Source organism: Nanorana parkeri, unplaced genomic scaffold (genome assembly GCF_000935625.1).
Source record: "Nanorana parkeri isolate BGI_ZX_2015 unplaced genomic scaffold, ASM93562v1 scaffold28, whole genome shotgun sequence".
Lineage (NCBI taxonomy): Eukaryota > Metazoa > Chordata > Amphibia > Anura > Dicroglossidae > Nanorana > Nanorana parkeri.
This window is the reverse complement of record NW_017306296.1, coordinates 708844-726956: the sequence shown is the minus strand read 5'-3', so window position 1 is coordinate 726956 and position 18113 is coordinate 708844. Positions and strand designations below refer to the sequence as shown.

At 41.2% G+C, this 18113-nt stretch overlaps 1 protein-coding gene across 1 annotated transcript in view; it reads left to right on the top strand.

The window, feature by feature from the left end:
• GPCPD1 (glycerophosphocholine phosphodiesterase 1) overlaps positions 1-18113 on the top strand; it is a 51853-nt gene that overhangs the window by 16814 nt on the left and 16926 nt on the right. The window contains exons 4-10 of the mRNA XM_018566725.1: positions 472-547; positions 5063-5104; positions 7088-7211; positions 10524-10767; positions 11925-12087; positions 13049-13181; positions 16571-16625. Of these exons, the coding sequence (XP_018422227.1) occupies positions 472-547; positions 5063-5104; positions 7088-7211; positions 10524-10767; positions 11925-12087; positions 13049-13181; positions 16571-16625 (837 nt within the window). The remainder of the gene's footprint in view (positions 1-471; positions 548-5062; positions 5105-7087; positions 7212-10523; positions 10768-11924; positions 12088-13048; positions 13182-16570; positions 16626-18113) is intronic.

The following is an 18113-nucleotide window of genomic DNA, read 5'->3' as shown; positions in this document are numbered from 1 at the left end:
AGGACCTCCCCATACACTAAGGGACTATCACATTCACACGTCCTATGTAAAAAAACAACTTAACAGGTCTTTAAAGTATTTCCAGCCTGTCATAACTTCTCTCAATGTTGCTTCAATTTTCCTCTTATCCTTTCTTGACTGGGCACTAATCACCACTCAGCTGTTCTAGGTAGCTTCATAACAGAGGTCTGTGCTGGTTATGAAGTTACTTATTTTGCTTTAAATGTATATATGCATTTTCTGCATTTTCAGAGTGTTTACTGCTCTGTTCTTTTTTTTGTTCAGGTATAAGAAAATCTCTTTCTCCTATTTCAGCAGTATATGCATTGTGTCTCTGAGAATGACTAGTTATATGGGTGGCTGTATGCAACAGGTTCTTGCTGGCAGCTCTTTAATCATGTTGGGGTAAATATTCGAGCAAAGTGGTGTAATTCTATATGTGAATGCAGATCTGTGACTTTTAACTTACAGAACACCGGCGGTCCATGCCAAGTCATAGTTCACAAGTGGGAGACCCATCAACAGCCACGATCAATAAATCCTTTAGGTATGGCCATTTGCGGCAAGGGATCTTATATCCTATTTCCTACATACAGTGTGACAAAACAGTAAAAATACATAGGCTTATTTATTAAGGTAGGACAAAGTGCAGTAACTTGCATCATCATCTTCCCTTATCTGGTCACCATAAACTAAAAAGCGTATGCTTATTGGCTACTGCAGTTGACAAATGGCTATTTTACCTTTTTACTGCTTTATAAAATAAGCCTGATAGACACTTTGGCAATCCTGTTCGCATATTGCTTTAGGCTACATTCACCCTAAGTGCGATTAGATGCGTTTTATATGCATTTAAAATGGTTTTCTAGACGCATATATATGCATCTAATGATTTCCAATGGATCTATTCACAGCTTGCATTTAGATGCATCTAAATGCATATGCGTGTTAGCATACGGCATGTCAAAGTGACATTAAAGTCGAAAATGTATTTCCCTTCCGCCAATGTTAATGTCAGCACTTAACTTAAATAAGGTTTCTTAATCCGATCTTCCTCTTCTTTCCTTATGTTTTCATCTGTCCCTCCAGCGGTACGGCGGCTCTCCGATCCAGCGCTGACTCCTCTCTGCTTGCAGGCACTTCCGATCCAGCGGTGTCTGCATGAGGGTGCACGCGTCCATAGACTTACCTTGCGTCTCTGCTCGTCTCCTGTCCGAGAATCCGAACTGCGCATGCCCCCGCCCCAAGATGCTTTGCGGCCGCTCGAGCAGTTTCAGATTCTCAGGCAGGAGCGCGCGACGAAAACAGGGTAAGTTTAAACCGCTGTTATAGCGGGGTTTTTTTTTTTTAAACTTTTTACCTATATCTACTGCTTGCTGGCAGTAGATATATGCAAAAAAACGGAGGGTTTAGAACCCCTTTAAGCATCTAGTAGCATAAAAAAAAATCATCTAGCCTGACAGATTTTGCAGACAGATCTTTGCATAAAAACGCAATTGGCAAATGTGAATGAAGCCTTAGGGTGACCATTTATTTTACAGCAAGTATTTTGATTTGTATTGACCAGAAATGCAGGATACTAGATATCCTCTACTTAGATGATAAGATCTCCGTGTAACTACCTGCCTTGTTAATAAACTTACTACATAAATCGCCTGCACTAATATACACTCACTGGCCACTTTATTGGGTACACCTGTTCAATTGCTTGGTAACACAAATTGCTAATCAGTCTGTTCACAAATTGCTAATCAGCCAATCACATGGCAGCAGCTAAATGCTTTTAGGCATCTAGACGTGGTGAAGATGACTTGCTGAAGTTCAAACCGAGCATCATAATGGGGAAGAAAGGGGATTTAAGTGACTTTTTAAGTGTGAGTATTTCAAAAACTGCTGATCTACTGGGATTTTCAGACACAACCATCTCTAAGGCTTACAGAGAATGGTCCGAAAAAGACAAAATATCCATTTGAGCAGCAGTTGTGTGGATGAAAATGTCTTGTTGATGTCAGAAAAAAATGGGCAGACTGGTTCGAGATGATAGAAAGGCAACAGTGACTCAAATAACAACTAGTTACAACTGAGGTATGCAGAAGAGCATCTCTGAACGCAGAACACATCGAACCTTGAAGCAGATGGGATACAGCAGGAGAAGACCACACCGGGTGCCACTCCTGTCAGCTAAGAACAGGAAATGGAGGCTACAATTCGCACAGGCTCACCAAAATTAGAGTTGAATTCGTTTTATTGAAAAGTACAGAATATCCCAGAACAAGAACACTACTTGTGAGAATGTAAAATAGATAGGACAACGGTCCAGTATTGATAGCATATGAGATTACGGATGGTCAAATAAGTTAACAAGATCTTGTATGGGGATGGAGTCTGAACTCAAGCTACACTGGTAGCTTCAGAAATACACAACAAAAAAGGGCGAGGGAGAATGAGCCCAGAGCACCCTTTCATGTCCCAATGTAAGCAAATAACATCTCCTCATGAAAGGTAAGATGGTGACAGCAATATGCATGAAAAGGTAACCAACACTATCTGGTTAGTAGGTAGAAGTAATAATCCTGACAAAGAGAAAAGTACGACAGTAAGACAGGATAGGGTAAGGCCGAGAGGGACCTACCAAGAAAAAAAGCAAAAAAGAAAGCAGAAATAGACATGGAAGAAGGAGAGGAATAGCAAAGGAGGAGGTCTAATCTGATCCTGGGCGTTTACGCACCGCATGGTCTCATAAAGAAATCAACGAACTGGGGTTCTAAGGTGAAACGTAGCAATCTATGAAAAGGAGCGAATCTCAGGCTCACCAAATTTAAGCCATAGAAGATTGGAAAAAGGTTGCCTGGTCTGATGAGTTTCTTTCAGCTGTGACATTCAGATGGTAAGGTCAGAATTTGGCATAGACAACATGAAAGCATGGATGAAGGCTGGTGGTGGTGTAATGGTGTGGGGGATATTTTCTTGGCACACTTTGGGTCGTGATGCTATCATGTCAATATGGACCAAAATCTCCTGAGAAATGTTTTCAGCACCTTGTTGAGTCTATGCCACGAAGAAGTAGTAAGGCAGTTCTGAAGGCAAAAGGGGTCCAACCTGGTACTAGCAAGGTGTAACTAATAAAGTGGACGGTGAGTGTATACATACCCTGACTATGCTCTTCTGAAACCAGAAAAAACTATTTCATAAAAGGAAAACAGAGTTTCGTACAGACATAGCTTCAGGTTTCAAGGAATGTGGGAGTTAAACAGCTATTTATGTGGATCACAGACAAAATGTTATTTTTGATTTGGATAGAGTGTTGGGAGAGACTTTATGCCCCGTTCACACCAGGGCAGTTCAACGTTGAAACGCAATTTAAAAACGCCCTTTCAAAAATCGCCTGGAAACTGTGCTAAAATGCTACCACCCTGGTGTGAATGGGGCTTTACTATGGTGGGGCTGAAGCAGCTCTTGCCATGAAGTATACATATGCGCAGAATACAGAACATGCATGTTATGACAACCCTAATGAGTTTGCCCTTCTCCACTGACCAAGTGATCCCCATCGCTGCTATCTTCTCCACCACCTATGATGTAGCACATGCAAGGTGGACATTCAGGACTTGCTAGGATAAAGGGGGAAGCATTTGTTTTTATTTGCCAGAACAGACTTAGTCTCTTCTGCTAAAAGCATTATCTAGCGACATTTTTATTTCAGACTATAGGTCTGCTTTAAAGTGACACTAAAGGAGCTAAACCTTAAAAATGCACCAAAGGACTCTATTAATAAAAATGTATCTTATTTGCATATCACTTGGCTGTAGATCCTCAAATCATCTCTGAATTCATGCTGACACTGTCCTTCCTTCTGGAGGGTGGCTACTTTTGTTCCCCATGGTCTGTGTGCGTGTTGTAAAGTAGCCACCGCTCCAAGCTTACTCATGTGATGGACTACAATCTCAATACAAATTGGTAAACTAAACATGAGATTATAGTCCATCAAAGGAGTGGACCATGCGGAAGAAAAGTAGCCACTCTCCAGAAGGAAGGACAGTGTCGGAGATGATTTGAGAATCTACAGCTGAGTGATGCATAAATAAGATTTTTGTTAACAGTTCAGATACTTGGTTGCATTTTTAAGATTTAACTCCTGAGTTTAGTGTCCCTTTAAAACCTTTTGTAAAGGGTTTTTTTTTATATTGGTTTTCTGTCACTATTAATATTAGTATTGGGGGGGGGCTTCCCCCTTCTTGGTAAAGTAAAAACAAAGCCCCACACTCGCCAGTGGAAATCTTTTACATAGGACATATTTGCAGTGTGATATGACTTCTGTCCTGCTTGTTGCCACCGCTGCTGGGGGTCAGGTGGGGTAGAGCGTCTTACTCCCAAACTCTTCTCTGATTGGCCGACTAATAGGGAGGGAAGCCTCCAGTGGCAGCAAATCCCAAGTAGTGGAATCAGACTGTGGCAGTTGTCAGTGTATAACATCTAATGCCATTCATCTGTTCATTCCACTGGGCTGCTGAGTGTAAGAGCCCTTGCTGGTCACGCGTGCAGTTTTTCCAAACTGTTGCTTTTGCTTGTTGCACTATTACAACAGCTTTTCCCTGAGAAAAGCTCGAATTGCCACTAAAATAGTAAATCGGTAACTCCTTGTGACCATTTAGTGGACAAAGGGATGCAACCAGAATTATAGGTGTCCCCTAGTATGTTTTTTTTTTTTTTTGCATTACATGACCTGGTAAATGCATATCTGGGTACTGTAAGGCTCATAAATGCGGTCTCCCCAGCTTATTAGATAAACTCTTCCAGATTATAACCATTTTACTTCATATTCCCCTTATGTAGCAAAACAAATGTCTTTTACTTTATGTTCATTGGGATCCCTTGAGTACTATTGGATTGAAATAGGCCAGATAAGTCTACCAAAGCTTGGCAGACGGCAGTATGGTATTGAAGGGGGCCACGGATGGGTAACCTCCATGTTATTGCTACAGCTCTATGTCTGTGTATGTAAATGCCTCTTATTGATAAATTTAGTAAATTTGCATATGTTCTTCTTATGTAATATCTGTAGATGATGAAACTCACATAGATGATGGGGAATTTGGAGTTCACGGTAAGTAAAATGATCTTTATAGTTTGTAACTGCTGTGGTGCATAATTTGTGCATGCATTTACAGTGCAGAAAAGGGTGCAAGGGGAAATGATAAGCCGTACAATGATTACAACATTGTTTTATGATGTGTCTACTGTACAAATACACCGATGTCCCTAATTTTATGAGAGTCGGATACAATCATAACATTTTACTGAACAGTTGTAGAAAAACCTGAAGGCCTTCCCTTCTAGGAATATCATTGCTGATCATACGAGAATTGTATACTTGTCACAATAAAATATGTATGAATGTATTGTGCTTTTATTTATAAATTCCTTTGTACATTTAGCAGTTGAAAGATAGATATGGGTTCATTGTATTCACATAATATCAAGAGGAAAGGAAAGCTGTCTGATTACTAAGAAAGCAGAGGTAAAGATGTTCATAAAAGTGATGTTGCCGGTCAAGTTGTACTTTTGTAGCTGTGAAAAATGTCAGCTTGGATCGAATTGTTGTGGACAACACAATGAATGTACCTCCAAGTTTTGATACTTCATGCCAGTGAAGGGAGTACTTGTTTCCAAATTTCATATTTTAATAATGTCTCCCAAAAACTAAAGCTGACCTCCCAGGCTAGCACCAAAATACTAGGGATGCACCAATGCCGGTTTTTCAGTATCGAGTACGAGTTCCGATATCTTGCTTCCGCTGACCTGAAGCCAACTTCCCGGGCAAATTAGGAAGTCGGGCGGCGGGTAATGACATACCGCCCGGCTTCCTGATTGTCCTGGGAAGCCGGCTCCATGTTTGGCCGGCTTGATTGTGATTGGCTGGGAAGCCGGCTCCATGTTTGGCCGGCTTGATTGTGATTGGCTGGGAAGCCGGTTTCCCAGCCAATCAGCAAGGAGCCGGCTGTGCGTTCCTAACCATAAGAAAGCCCTTAAATACGGAGTAATAGCTAGCAGTGGGTGTCCCAACCTATAACCCTAATGATCACATGGCTGGTTGCCACCTTGGTATCGAATGCTTCTCAGCTGAAGCAGGTAACATCGTGCTTCTGGAGGGAGGTCTATTTAATGTATCTGCTGGGGCCAATCAGCATGAAGCCGGCTTCCCAGCAAATCGGGAAGCAGGTCATTACTCACAGGCGACACCACCATTTCCTGATACTGCAGCTTCCAGTGTCGCATACTTGCTTTAAGTCTGTCCATTATTTGACTTTGTAACCGTGCTGATTAAAAGAGAGCTGTGGCCAAACCTTTTTTTGGCGTTGGTTTTCTTTTTGGCCACATGAGGTAATTTACTAATGGCTGTGCAGTGTGGCAGAGTTGGGAATGACGAGAATGACTTAACAGAATTACACACTTATTGGCTGGTAAACTATTTCAATTGTGTATTTCAGATGTGTATTTTATTTGCCTAAAGTTCCACTTTTTGTTAGTATGACATAGTTTGCAATTTTTTTTTTCTGAAGAATTATAGATGAAACCTAATTGCCGCTATGGGCAGGTTCCTAATATTTGCTCCAGTTTTCATAAATCTGCTCCTATATAAAACCAATCTGTCTATTCAAGGTCTGCGTCATTGTTCAAGAGAATCCTTAGTGTCCCTATTTGAATCTGATTTGAACAGGGCTTGCTAAATCCTTGAGGCCAATATACCCCAGCGAGTGTTAGGTCCAGGGATATGATGACCTCTTGCTTTAAAAATTGATTTAATAATGTCATTAATGTCACTTTGTACCTCCCACTCTTCTCATAACAGAGGTCTGTCTGTGCATTTGGGGAAGTTTACAAAGTGCACCCCTCTGTTAACGCATGTATTTGACAAGAGAGTGTTCATAGGTCGCATGCAAATGGCCCTGCAGATTGTTTGTTGTAGACCCTTTTCAGTCGCTGAGAAATTGTGCAGACAATGCATTTTTTTTCCTCCTATAATTTCCTTAATATGAATATGTTTAGGTTGTTTGTTGCAACTGATAACTTTCGTCTACTTTGTTAGATGGCGTTGAAACAGTGGATTCCGGATGGCTGACATGTCAGACTGAGCTTAGATTGCGTCTACAGTATTCTGAAAAACAACCTGTTTCTATATCCAAGAAAAAATTTAAAAAGTCTAGGTTTAGGTATGGTGATCGGCCTTTCTTGTAGAGCATAGATTGCTTGCCATAGACTTCAACTAATGCTGTTTGTACAGGTCATAGAACAGCAGATTGCTTGGGTGGGGGTTATGTTATGTATGGGGTTTTTTTCTTTTTCTTGTATACCACAACTTCATTATTATTTGACCTAGTCTTTGTGGAGGAATTCTCCTTATAACAATTCCTTAGGTGCAAAAGTCAGAGAAAATTTATTCAACCAAAGTGAGCCATTGGATATGATGGAGTTCATGGAGCACAATTACATCTGAATGGCTGGTCTATGATACTAGATTACCTGCAGGTAACACTGGGATTACATTTTAATCAGCTTTTGATATAACAAGATATCTCTCTATGGGTAGCCATAGCTTCATCACAAAAAGGGAAATTCCTGGTTTAGGCATTTCCAAGTTCTCATTGTAAGGGGGGGGGGTCAGAAGAGAGAAGAAGGAAATATAACCAGTCATAAATTGTTGTTGGCATTGGCTGAGTGTTATGGCAGATTTCAGCAGTCAAGTGGCTTGTTCTGGGATGGGTAGATATCACCTTGTCCATCTGTGACAAATGGTAAAGATATATCTTTTGGCACCACTAGACTATCTGTAAGGCCATGTCTCAGTGGGCTTTTGTTTGTAACAGAGTTGCTTCTCTCTTCATACCAATAAATGGGAATACAACAGCGGCTTGACGTTGGTCAAGCTTAGTAGTTCAAATGCAGGTTAAATGGACATCAACTGCAGGTCAAATTCAGCTCTCTGTAAATTCTGAATGAGTTTGACCCACGCCCAAAGCCCATTGACATGTTTCATGGAATTGTCTTGTGTGGTTTATGCAACCAGTCTTCCTTTTCATTTTGCCATTGGATTAATCCAAAGCTTTACCAAGACACTTCTTCCTTTTGAGACATTCACAAAAGAGGGCAATTGCCTCTGCAGGACCTTTCAGCTTCTTGAATATCAGGAGTAAGCAGACACTTTGTCTTAGGAGAAAGGTCATTGTTTTCTAAGGCTAGGTTCACACCTAGGCGACACCTCACCACGCGGTCAGGAGTCACCAAGGTGTGAACCAATCGCGATGTGGGTGCCATTATTTTCTAATGGCACCCCAGTCGCACCGGGCGGATTGCTTCCGAAAACAGCCACGAGTCGTGTATTGCAAAAAGAAGGTACTTGTATGTATTGTACAGGACCACACGTCCCGGGTGTCGTGTGTTGAAGTACAGGTGTGAACCTAGCCTCCTACAGAGGCCATGTGTGCTTTTCTTCCATGATCTCTGCATTTTCTTTTTCGATGGTGGATCTTTATTCATTGAGTGGGATGAACCTAATTGCCAGTTGAGAACTGTACAAACAGCATTACTAACGCCAAATTTATAAATTATAACTTTGTTACACATTTTAGATGAACATGCAACAGAAAATACTAAAGCTCATATATACTGTATTGGAGACCCTTTAAAGCAAAACTGTCGGTTACATTCATGTTGAAACCAAAAATGTTTTCATTGCATGCCATTTGCTTTCAGTGCACCTGGGGAGCCCATGGTTGAACTTGCAAAAAAGTTAGCCGCTTCATGGAACTAAGGCCCATCCCCACTCTTTATGCCCCCAATACTGCAACAGCGTGCCTGTGTGTATGCACGTTTTTGTGTGCTGCATAGGACAGCCCATTTCAATGGGCTTCCCAATGCACAGCATTTCTCCCCCCCCCCAAAAAAAGAAAACGTTCCTTCACATTTTTATTTTATTTTTTTTAACACGCCACATAAACACATAGGGGGGTATTTTTTTAAACTGGAGCAGACAGAATCTGGAGCAATTGCCCATGGTAACAGAGATAGTGGGTTACATTGGAGGTTTCACATTGAAAGGTAACAGTTGGTGCTTGCATTTGATCCAAGAGGATTACATTTAATTGTGGTCTCGGAGCATTCTAAAACAATTTAAATGAAATACCATGCAACACTCGGTGGAAAGTTTTTCATACATGGTTATACCGATCTCTCCACATTCCTTGCAGGGTGGCAGCTAATAAACACATGAGATTAGTAGGTACAGCACAGCAGCAGACATTTAACTTTTATAAAGCAGTTGGTCAGATACCAGTACATTTTCATGAGCAGTTTCATATGTAATAACTTATCTCATCAGATGATACTAGGAACAACATCTTTTCAGCTTTTAAATGTTTGCTGTTTTTGTTCACTTCTCAAGAGCCCCAAGTAAAACAAATCTTTGTTTTCCAAGACATGACACATATCTATAATGAAAATGAGCCTGGATTTTGACCTGACTAAGAGCTTTGTTTGACAGGTTGGGGACTGGGGAGGTGATTTGAAACTGAAGTGATATCATCACTTGCCTGTGTACTCCTGTTCCATCAATCAACTGTAATGTCCCATGCCATGCGTTTCTGCATCCTATTTCCCTGTTGGTATCGAGGTCTGCTTTGCCTTATAGGTGAAGCTGGCTGGTAGAGTACTAGAACAGAGGTAAACATGGCATGGCTTTTGGTGCAACAGGTGGAGGTGTAGCATCTCTAAGTAATTGGAGTTGAGTCAATCTTTGCCGGACAGATACATACGGTAGACAGATCTTGGGTTTCATGAATGTGGTTTTCTTCAGATTAACGAATCAGTAACCATGTATTCAGGACAATAAACAACTGGTGATGCACCTGGAAGTAATTGAGTAACTCCTCTTTTGTGTGTGAGTGTAACTGTTGGACTTCATCCCCTTTGTTCATTCATGCTGTTAATGGGAAACATACCATTCCTCTTGCTATCCCATCTAATAGTACAGGTTCATAGAAACTGATCTTTATAGCTCCCCCTCTCATCTCACCAGGCTCTGGCAATTCCTGGATGGCAGCACTGGAAATCAGATATTTGAAGGTAAAGTTGAAATTTGCACACTTTCTGGATACATGATTCATCCTTCTTCGATTGGGGAAAGAAGGGTGAAAGTAAATGAAGCGGATTTTTACATTGAGATTTCGCAGCTGCTATCTAGAGATTGCCCAAGAGTTGTTAAATGAGAAAGGGAGCAATACATGGCTTACAACAGGATCTATGCATAAGTACTGTTCGATGTGAAGGCAAGAAGAATGACATGGCAAGAATGAGTCCCTAGAAATGGTGTTGCCCTTGAATGAAACCCTTTTCAGGTGCAGTGCTTTATAAAACATCCATTATGCTGCTTTCAATCAGGTCCCTGATCTGCTAATAAACGAAAATTCAAGTTTACTGTTACAGGTACTAACTTTACAGCTGATGTCCTGTTGCTTTTGTATGGACAGGGTGAAGCTCTCTCTAGTCGGTCTTGAAGAAGAGGGCGAAGATGACGATCAAGATAAACCCTCTCCTACTTTTCTCCTGAAGATGGCTAACTCATTTGAGATCTCTTTAATAAGCAACACTGAATACAAATCGCGGCACTCCCAGCCAGAATGTGGTTATGCTCTGCAATATGACCGGTGGACAGAGTTCAGTATACACACTATGGAGCCCGACAACTTGGAGTTACTGTTTGACTTTTTTGAAGTGAGTATTTATAGATTTGATAAGTATCTTTTTATGGGAACATCTACATTTGCTGGCTATTTATGATGGGTCCCTAAACAGGACATTCAAGCACAGTGAGGGATAAAAGCACAGACGCAACTATTAGCTTAAAAATGTTTTTGAAGCTCAGAGATTAAGATTCAAGCAAGTGCTGTAGAGAGCATTGCTTCAGGAAAATGTGTTTTGTTTTTGCAGGATACTTATCCTTGAGTTGTAAATGATGATAAAAGGGGTTCCATAGCTGCCTGTTGAGTAGACCAGTGACACCCTGCTTGCTCTGAATGCCTGTAGTGACTCGCCTCTTAATGCCCAACTATCAGCCAGGATCAAGCCAGTACTGCCTGTATTTCATTGCAGTTGCCACTTGCAATGATTTTTCTAGGTTACAATTTTGTTATTGCTGGCACTAATTTCTGTGACTAGCTATGATCTGTGGGTAAAATATGCCACAGGTATGCTACTACCCCACTGAAAATACTGACCTCGGGAAAAGTGAAAGCAGCTGAATCATGCTCACATGTGGTTCCTTATTTCTTGATGCCGTTGAATTGAAACATCTATAATCCTTTTACTTAGATGTTGTGTGTTTTTTTTTCTTTTTTTTTTCTGTCATCTATTCTGTATACAGTTCCTTTACAGGGAAGAGCTGTTGGTGAGAGAGGAATTTTAGCGGATGGTGGTGGGAGAAGAGGACAGAAGTTAATGGTTGAGTGGGCATTTGGGAATTTATGGTGGTTTGGGTATTGGGCGCTTACTGGGGAGGTGTGTCTGGAGAAAAGGCAGGAATAGATCATTTCTGGGTCAAGGAGAAAGGATTGGTGTATTTGTAAGGGGGCAGAGAAGCCATTGGAGAACATACAGGTAGCAGACTTGTAAATGAAAATAAAGGAGGTGGATTTCTCTCTATCTCCAGCAAATTATTGTAATGTCAGGCAACCTTTGATTTGTGCTTTGGAGCCTGTCCCCGACTATGGCAACTTTTTTTTTTTCTTTTTTTTAAAATCTTCCTTGAGAACAGCAATAATTCTCGGTATTCCCCAAAGGTGAAAGAATAAAATTCAAATCAGTGATTTACAACCGCTTTTTGTAATTTTTTTGCCACCTTGTTCATCATGTTTACCTTGCCTCTCTTATAGGAAGAATTGAGTGAAGCTGTGGTGCAGGGTGACACACTCCCAGGTCATGTGGGCAGTGCCTGTCTCCTGTCCTCCACTATCATGGAGACTGGAAAAAGCAACGGCATCATCACACTCCCAATTATGAGCAGGAACGCCAGGCAGACTCTTGGAAAAGTTCGAGGTATCTACTTTTTCTTTTCTTTCCTGGATGGTTGTCAGATGACACGCACACTCCCAGCCTTTTTTTTTTTCGTCCTGGGCATCTTTTTCGTGGGAAAGGAAAAGCTGCAATTTCACACCACAGCCTACGCTGTAACCAGCAAATGAAACGCCAAGCCAACTCACTTTTTCAGTCACTGACGTGATTACTATTCTGAAAGGAACAGCTTGCGGCATAATGTGCCAACTAGCTCAGACAGGGAGGTTTTGTCAGCGACTTGCCCTGGAATTTTATGTTTTGTGTCGTTTGGAGATTTAAATCCACACAATAATCACATACAAATATTTATAATAGGCAGGACAAACCGGCTTCATTGCAGCTGTTATGTAACTATTTCCTCAAAGATGGGAATGACGGAGGTTACCTATATGCCAGGTGGAGTTTTTGTGGTTTATTATAACATTTTACTTGTTTGCCATATTTTTTTAGAACTGTATTTTTTGCATATAGTCATAGCTTTGCCCTGTAGCAGTACACACAGTGATTTAGCTATGGAGATTTATTTACGAAGACCGTGTCTCTTTTTATTCATGCCAGATGTTTTTAAACTCTTCTGTAGTGGTGATGATGATGGTGTCTAGAACCTGTAACAATTTGTTTCTGAATGCCCTGAATAGGTGTCTGTGTCTGCGCGTTCTCTTTAAACCCCAATTCTGGGTTCAAAAACTTTCATTCCGATATGTTTCTCAATAGCCGCAAACGTTATCAATTCACTTTGTTGGCTTTGGGTGTGACCCAGCAGGTCTTCCCACCACAGGTTGCCTGCAAAAAGATAAAGGGGGTCAGATACATGACCATCATTATTCCTGTGTGTATGGGGACTTCCTAATGGGTGTTGCTCTGCACATGGTAGATCATACAGAAGGTGTTGATTCTGCATCATCATTACTATTTGCAATGATTTTACCATTTCTATTTACAGTTGACTATATTCTTATAAAGCCAATACAAGGTTATTCCTGTGACATGAGAGGCTCTTTCTGCAAGTATTGGAAGCCGCGGACTCCACTTGATGTTGGACACAGAGGATCCGGCAACTCTACCACAGCTGCAAAGTAAGCTGCGTAGTGTTAATACCCGACATGTAGGTTAAAGTAAATAGTCCTTGTTTGCTAAAGTGCATGCAATCTCCTATTTGCTCCGTGTTTTAAATATACCAGTAAAAACATTCTGTTTTAATAAGTGCAAAAGAATGTGTTGATCCTGCAAGAAATCCAATGCTGTCCTGTGTCCTCTGCAGTGTTATCTCAAGCAGTCTTGTTAGTTTTGTCCAGTTCATCTTTTTGTTGTGAACACAACAAAAAGCAAAATTCCTTTTTGGTGAAATTCGATTGGTTTCTTCACTTAGACAGATTGTTCTTTAACAACTACCGTATTTTGCGGTCCATAAGACGCACCGGACCATAGGACGCAGGGAGGTCCGGCGCGCCTTATGGAGCACTCGAGACTGTAGCTTCTGTCACAGCTTCTATGACAGAAGCTGTGACAGAAGCTGCAGTTAGTGACCGCTGAGACAGGTGGCGCTGTGATTACAGCGCCACGGTCTCCGTGATGACACAGAGCAGGCGAAGAGCGTCTATTCTTCGTCTGCTCTATGGTTATCTCGATCGTTGCCGCTGCTCGGTTTTAATACGAGTGATCTCATTAGATCACTCGTATTAAACGAGCAGTGGCTCCTACTACTCGCCCGGCGCCCGAAACTGCATGTCTCGGGCGTCGGCATTCGCTCCATAAGACGCAGGCACTTTTCCCCCCTCCTTTTGGGGGGAAAGTGCGTCTTATGGAGCGAAAAATACGGTACATTTTTTTTTTTATTGATCAAACAATTGTCAATTTGATTGAGTTTGATTTTTATTAAGTTTATGGCAAGCATTAGAACAAGGTTTATGGTGGAGCAAGTATTTTCCTAATTGTAAAATACGGGACAAGCGACAATTCAGGTCTTCAAAAGATTGGACACTGGTAAACAAAAGCTTTAAGCACAGTCTAGTTTAACCCCTCCCACACCTATCATGCAGTTTTTTTTTGTGTCCTAGGTGAATGGGCTTCTACTCTCTGCTCTGAGCAAAGCAAACCCTTTCTTGCTACTTCTTTTTCCTTCTTTATAATCAAGGTGTGTGTGTGTGTGTGTGTGTGTGTGTGTGTGTGTTGTTTTTTTTCTAGTAAGAGTTTCTCAGTTGCTGCAGAGCCACTGGGACTCAATTTGCAGCTTCTGGTCCAGCTGATCCTTGGAGGCCATACCCAGAGCCCACTGTGAGAAAGACACAGGGCAGACCTGTAATGTATTCAGCACCGGACTCTGCCGAAGGTGCTTTACTACATACCCAAGGTGTAGAGAAGTTAGACACAGAGTGCCCTATAGGTCCAGGGCCGTGCTGCACCCATTGGTAGTAGCTTGCTCCTGAAAACTTGCTTACTGAAGTAGTGAAGTCTGTGTGGATGGGGCTTGTCTCCCAATTCCTGCCTACTATTTCTAACCAGCCAGTTGGACCACAGGGCATCCTTGGCTCTTTTATTGTGGGGCCTGGTGGTTAATGTGGGAGCACCAGGTGTGGCATATTAGGTTGTGCATTGGCAGCAGGGAGAGCCACAGCATTATTTTAACCTTGGCACCATTTACTCTGCTTATTTCCTGTGCCATGAAGTTCTCCATGGGATGAATCCTGTCTTTTCTCCAGTCTAGTCTGGATCAACATTTTGTCCTTGAGTATCATCAAGGTTCATATCTTGGCCCTAGCAATTCTTTTCCAATGATTTGCTTGCTTCTTTTTCCTTGGTGAAAGTCTTTATACAGGGTGTTGCTTTATTGTTCTAACTGTACGTTCCCCAGTAACTCCATGTGATCCTAATCTGATTCGTTCAGTTCCCCCTGTAACTGCTTTTTGAACCAATGAGGGATATGCCCATCTAGTTAGACTCCTAAAGTTGCCTTCCTTGTTTCTATCACTTGGGCAAGGTGAGTCTCTGAGTTGGTGGCTTGACCTGTAAAAAGCCTTTTCTTGCCGTACAGAGATAAGGCTGTCTTTAGGCCCATGGTCTTCTTCTTTTTTTTTTTTTTTTTTTTTTTTTTTTTAAAAAGGTGTTTTCTTACTTCCACCTATACCAGGGCATTTCTCCTATGTCCTGCTCCATCACATCTCAAGAAAATTATCCTCCATTGTTTGGATGTGGTACCTGTTGTTTTAGGTTTCCCTCTCGGGTCTACCTCTAGGGTCTCCCTCTCAGCTATGACTTCCTTCAGACAAACTGACCTCCTATTTTTTATTTTTTAACTGAGGGTTCACGTAGACTGTTGAGCTGTCACAGAGGCTCTGTCACTGGAGATCAGAGGGAGTTCTGTTTCCATCTCCCTCTGATCTCCCCGCCTGTCTCTGAATGCAAGAAGTGATGTATATTATATCACTTCTGCATTCAGCTGTTTGTTCTCCGGCAACAGAAACATGCATTGGGTGCACCTACATTGGAAAATGACAATTGCGCCGCACATGTTGCATATCACCGTGAACGTCAATTGTAGGGCCATCAATCACTGGTAACACTACACTAATGAACGGTAAAAGCTTTTAAAGCATCACCTATTGCCAATTTAGGGTATGGTAGTTTTTTTTTATTTTTTTTTTTAGGGCATGTGCCATTTTAAGGGCCTGTTCACACGACGTCCGTTTTCTGTGCTGACCTGATCCGTACGTTCCTGCACTAAAAATGTATCCCTATGTGTTTTATGGGCTACAGTTCTCACGTGAGCAGTCCGTTCAGGTTACGACAGAAAAATACTGCATCTCACATTTTGTACGGTCCGGAAACGCAAAACGCGTCAAACGCACTGCACTTTTTTTTTAACTGGAATGCATCAAAAACGCAGCAAAACGCATAGCACTGCGTCTGCTGATCAGGACCTGATACTCATTTGAACAGGCCCTAAAGCTTGACATGTTTGGTGTCTATTTACCCGAAGTGACTCTGGCTTTAATTTTTTTTTACCACAAATTTGGGTAATACATTTTTCATAACGTAGGGAAAACGGGTGGTGTTTTTTTTTTTTTCCTGTTTTTATAGTAAAAAACAAAACCCAGTGGTGATTTTAAATACCACCAAAAAAAAAAGCTCTATCTGTTTCCAAAAAATTATATAAAATTAATTTTCAGCACAGTGTTGCATGACTGAATACCTGTCAGTCAAAGTGCTGCAGTGCTGAATACAAAAAAATGGCCTGGACAGGAAGGGGGGGATAAACACCCTGGTCATCAAGTGGTTAATGTAGGCCTGTTAGCAGTTTTGTTTTTGCTGTGTTGCCCACCACTAAGTTGTTTTTAGACACCTCAATGTTCCTGAATTACAATGCTGTGTCCCATAATATACTTGAAAACAAGGATTTTATGGTAATTTCAGTTTTGTTTTGTTTTTTTGTTAAATTATAGTTGGGTACTATTTTTTCTTTTTCTAGACTGGCCAAAATTCGAGAAAACACAGTAGCGTCATTGAAGAGTGCCGCCAGTCATGTAAGTTCTTCGGTGTATGTCCTCTCGTATTTTGTCATACCTTGTCCTGCACTTAGTCATGATATCAAATCAGTCCTCATTATTAAACTTAGAGTAAAAAAAGATAACAAATTGATTGGGACTTTTAAGGTATGTTACATCACTCAAGCCCAGACTAATATAAAAAGGTAAAAATACAATCTTTCTTAGTACATCTAACATAATAAAATTTCAGTTCAAATCATCCCTCAAGTACAATAAAGCTTTCTCCATTGAGAACCTCGATATTGTACCATGCTCTGAAAACTCAGGTATGTTCACAACATCTCATTTGTATTTCTTATATCAAGATAAAGTCACACGTGAGTTGATGTCTCAAGTTCTCTACACGTTTCACTCCCAAATATTTGGGAGCTTCTTCACGAGGGAGTTGCTCTATAATCGATGCATACATATAAACGTGGATCCAAAAATGTTCAGTCACATAAGATCTTCAGCGCCAATAGCAACCGGAGAAACCACTTGACCCATGAAGTCACCAACCACTTCACCCAGGGATGGCAGCCCACCACAAGGAGCGCGGGACCTCCTTCACAGACCATGTCAAAAACAAAAAAGAATAAAAAGAGGTGCCTTTCCCTCGTGTAATATTGTATAATAAAGGAATTTTTGTTGTATAAAAACATCCATATACTCACAAAAATACTTGCATTATGTGCATGCTGATATTTGCTATCTTGTATTGTATGGAGTGTATAAGGAGCTCAGGTTCAAATACATCACTACTGGAATCTTCTAGAGATAAGAGAAGGTGGTCAGTGACTCAAACCATTAATGGAGGTATTTGCTTTGATGTCTCATAGCCATCTATGAAAGCTAATTTCTGCTTGTTTCTTGCATCTCCAAGAGAAAAATCTTCTGCTGTATTACTACTATACTACTTTCTACCTACTTCCTCCTACCTACTTCTATTCTTTTTTACTTTTCTTACAACAGCATATGTATTCCCACTCCTCAGGCGGCATTCTTCTTAATATAAAATGACAGATCCAGTAGCAAAGTGAAACCCCCATGAAATGGCTGCAGCAGTTGTACATACCTGAGAGTTTCAGCACGGATTTCACCAGCAGAATTCCTGAGAGATTTCTGAAAATGTCTAGGGCCTGTTCGCACCAACCTGATCTGCTGTGGTGCATTTATTTGCATTTATGTTAACATGTGTTGCATTAGAGCAGTCTATTAATTTGAATGGGATACCTAACGCACTAAAAATAGTGTATAAAGAATTTTCTTCAGCCCGCAGCAACTCATATTGGTGATTTGCCACACAGGTCAGGTGCATTAGGGTGCCATGAATGGTACTGCATCGCACCAATGCGCGTACAATGCATTGCCGTAATGTGTGCATTGTCACGACATAATGGTGTGAACGGGTCTTTAGGTGGATTAAAGAAGATTTGTACGGTATAAAGCTGTATCTAACAAAGGCAAGCAGAGGACAAAGGGACA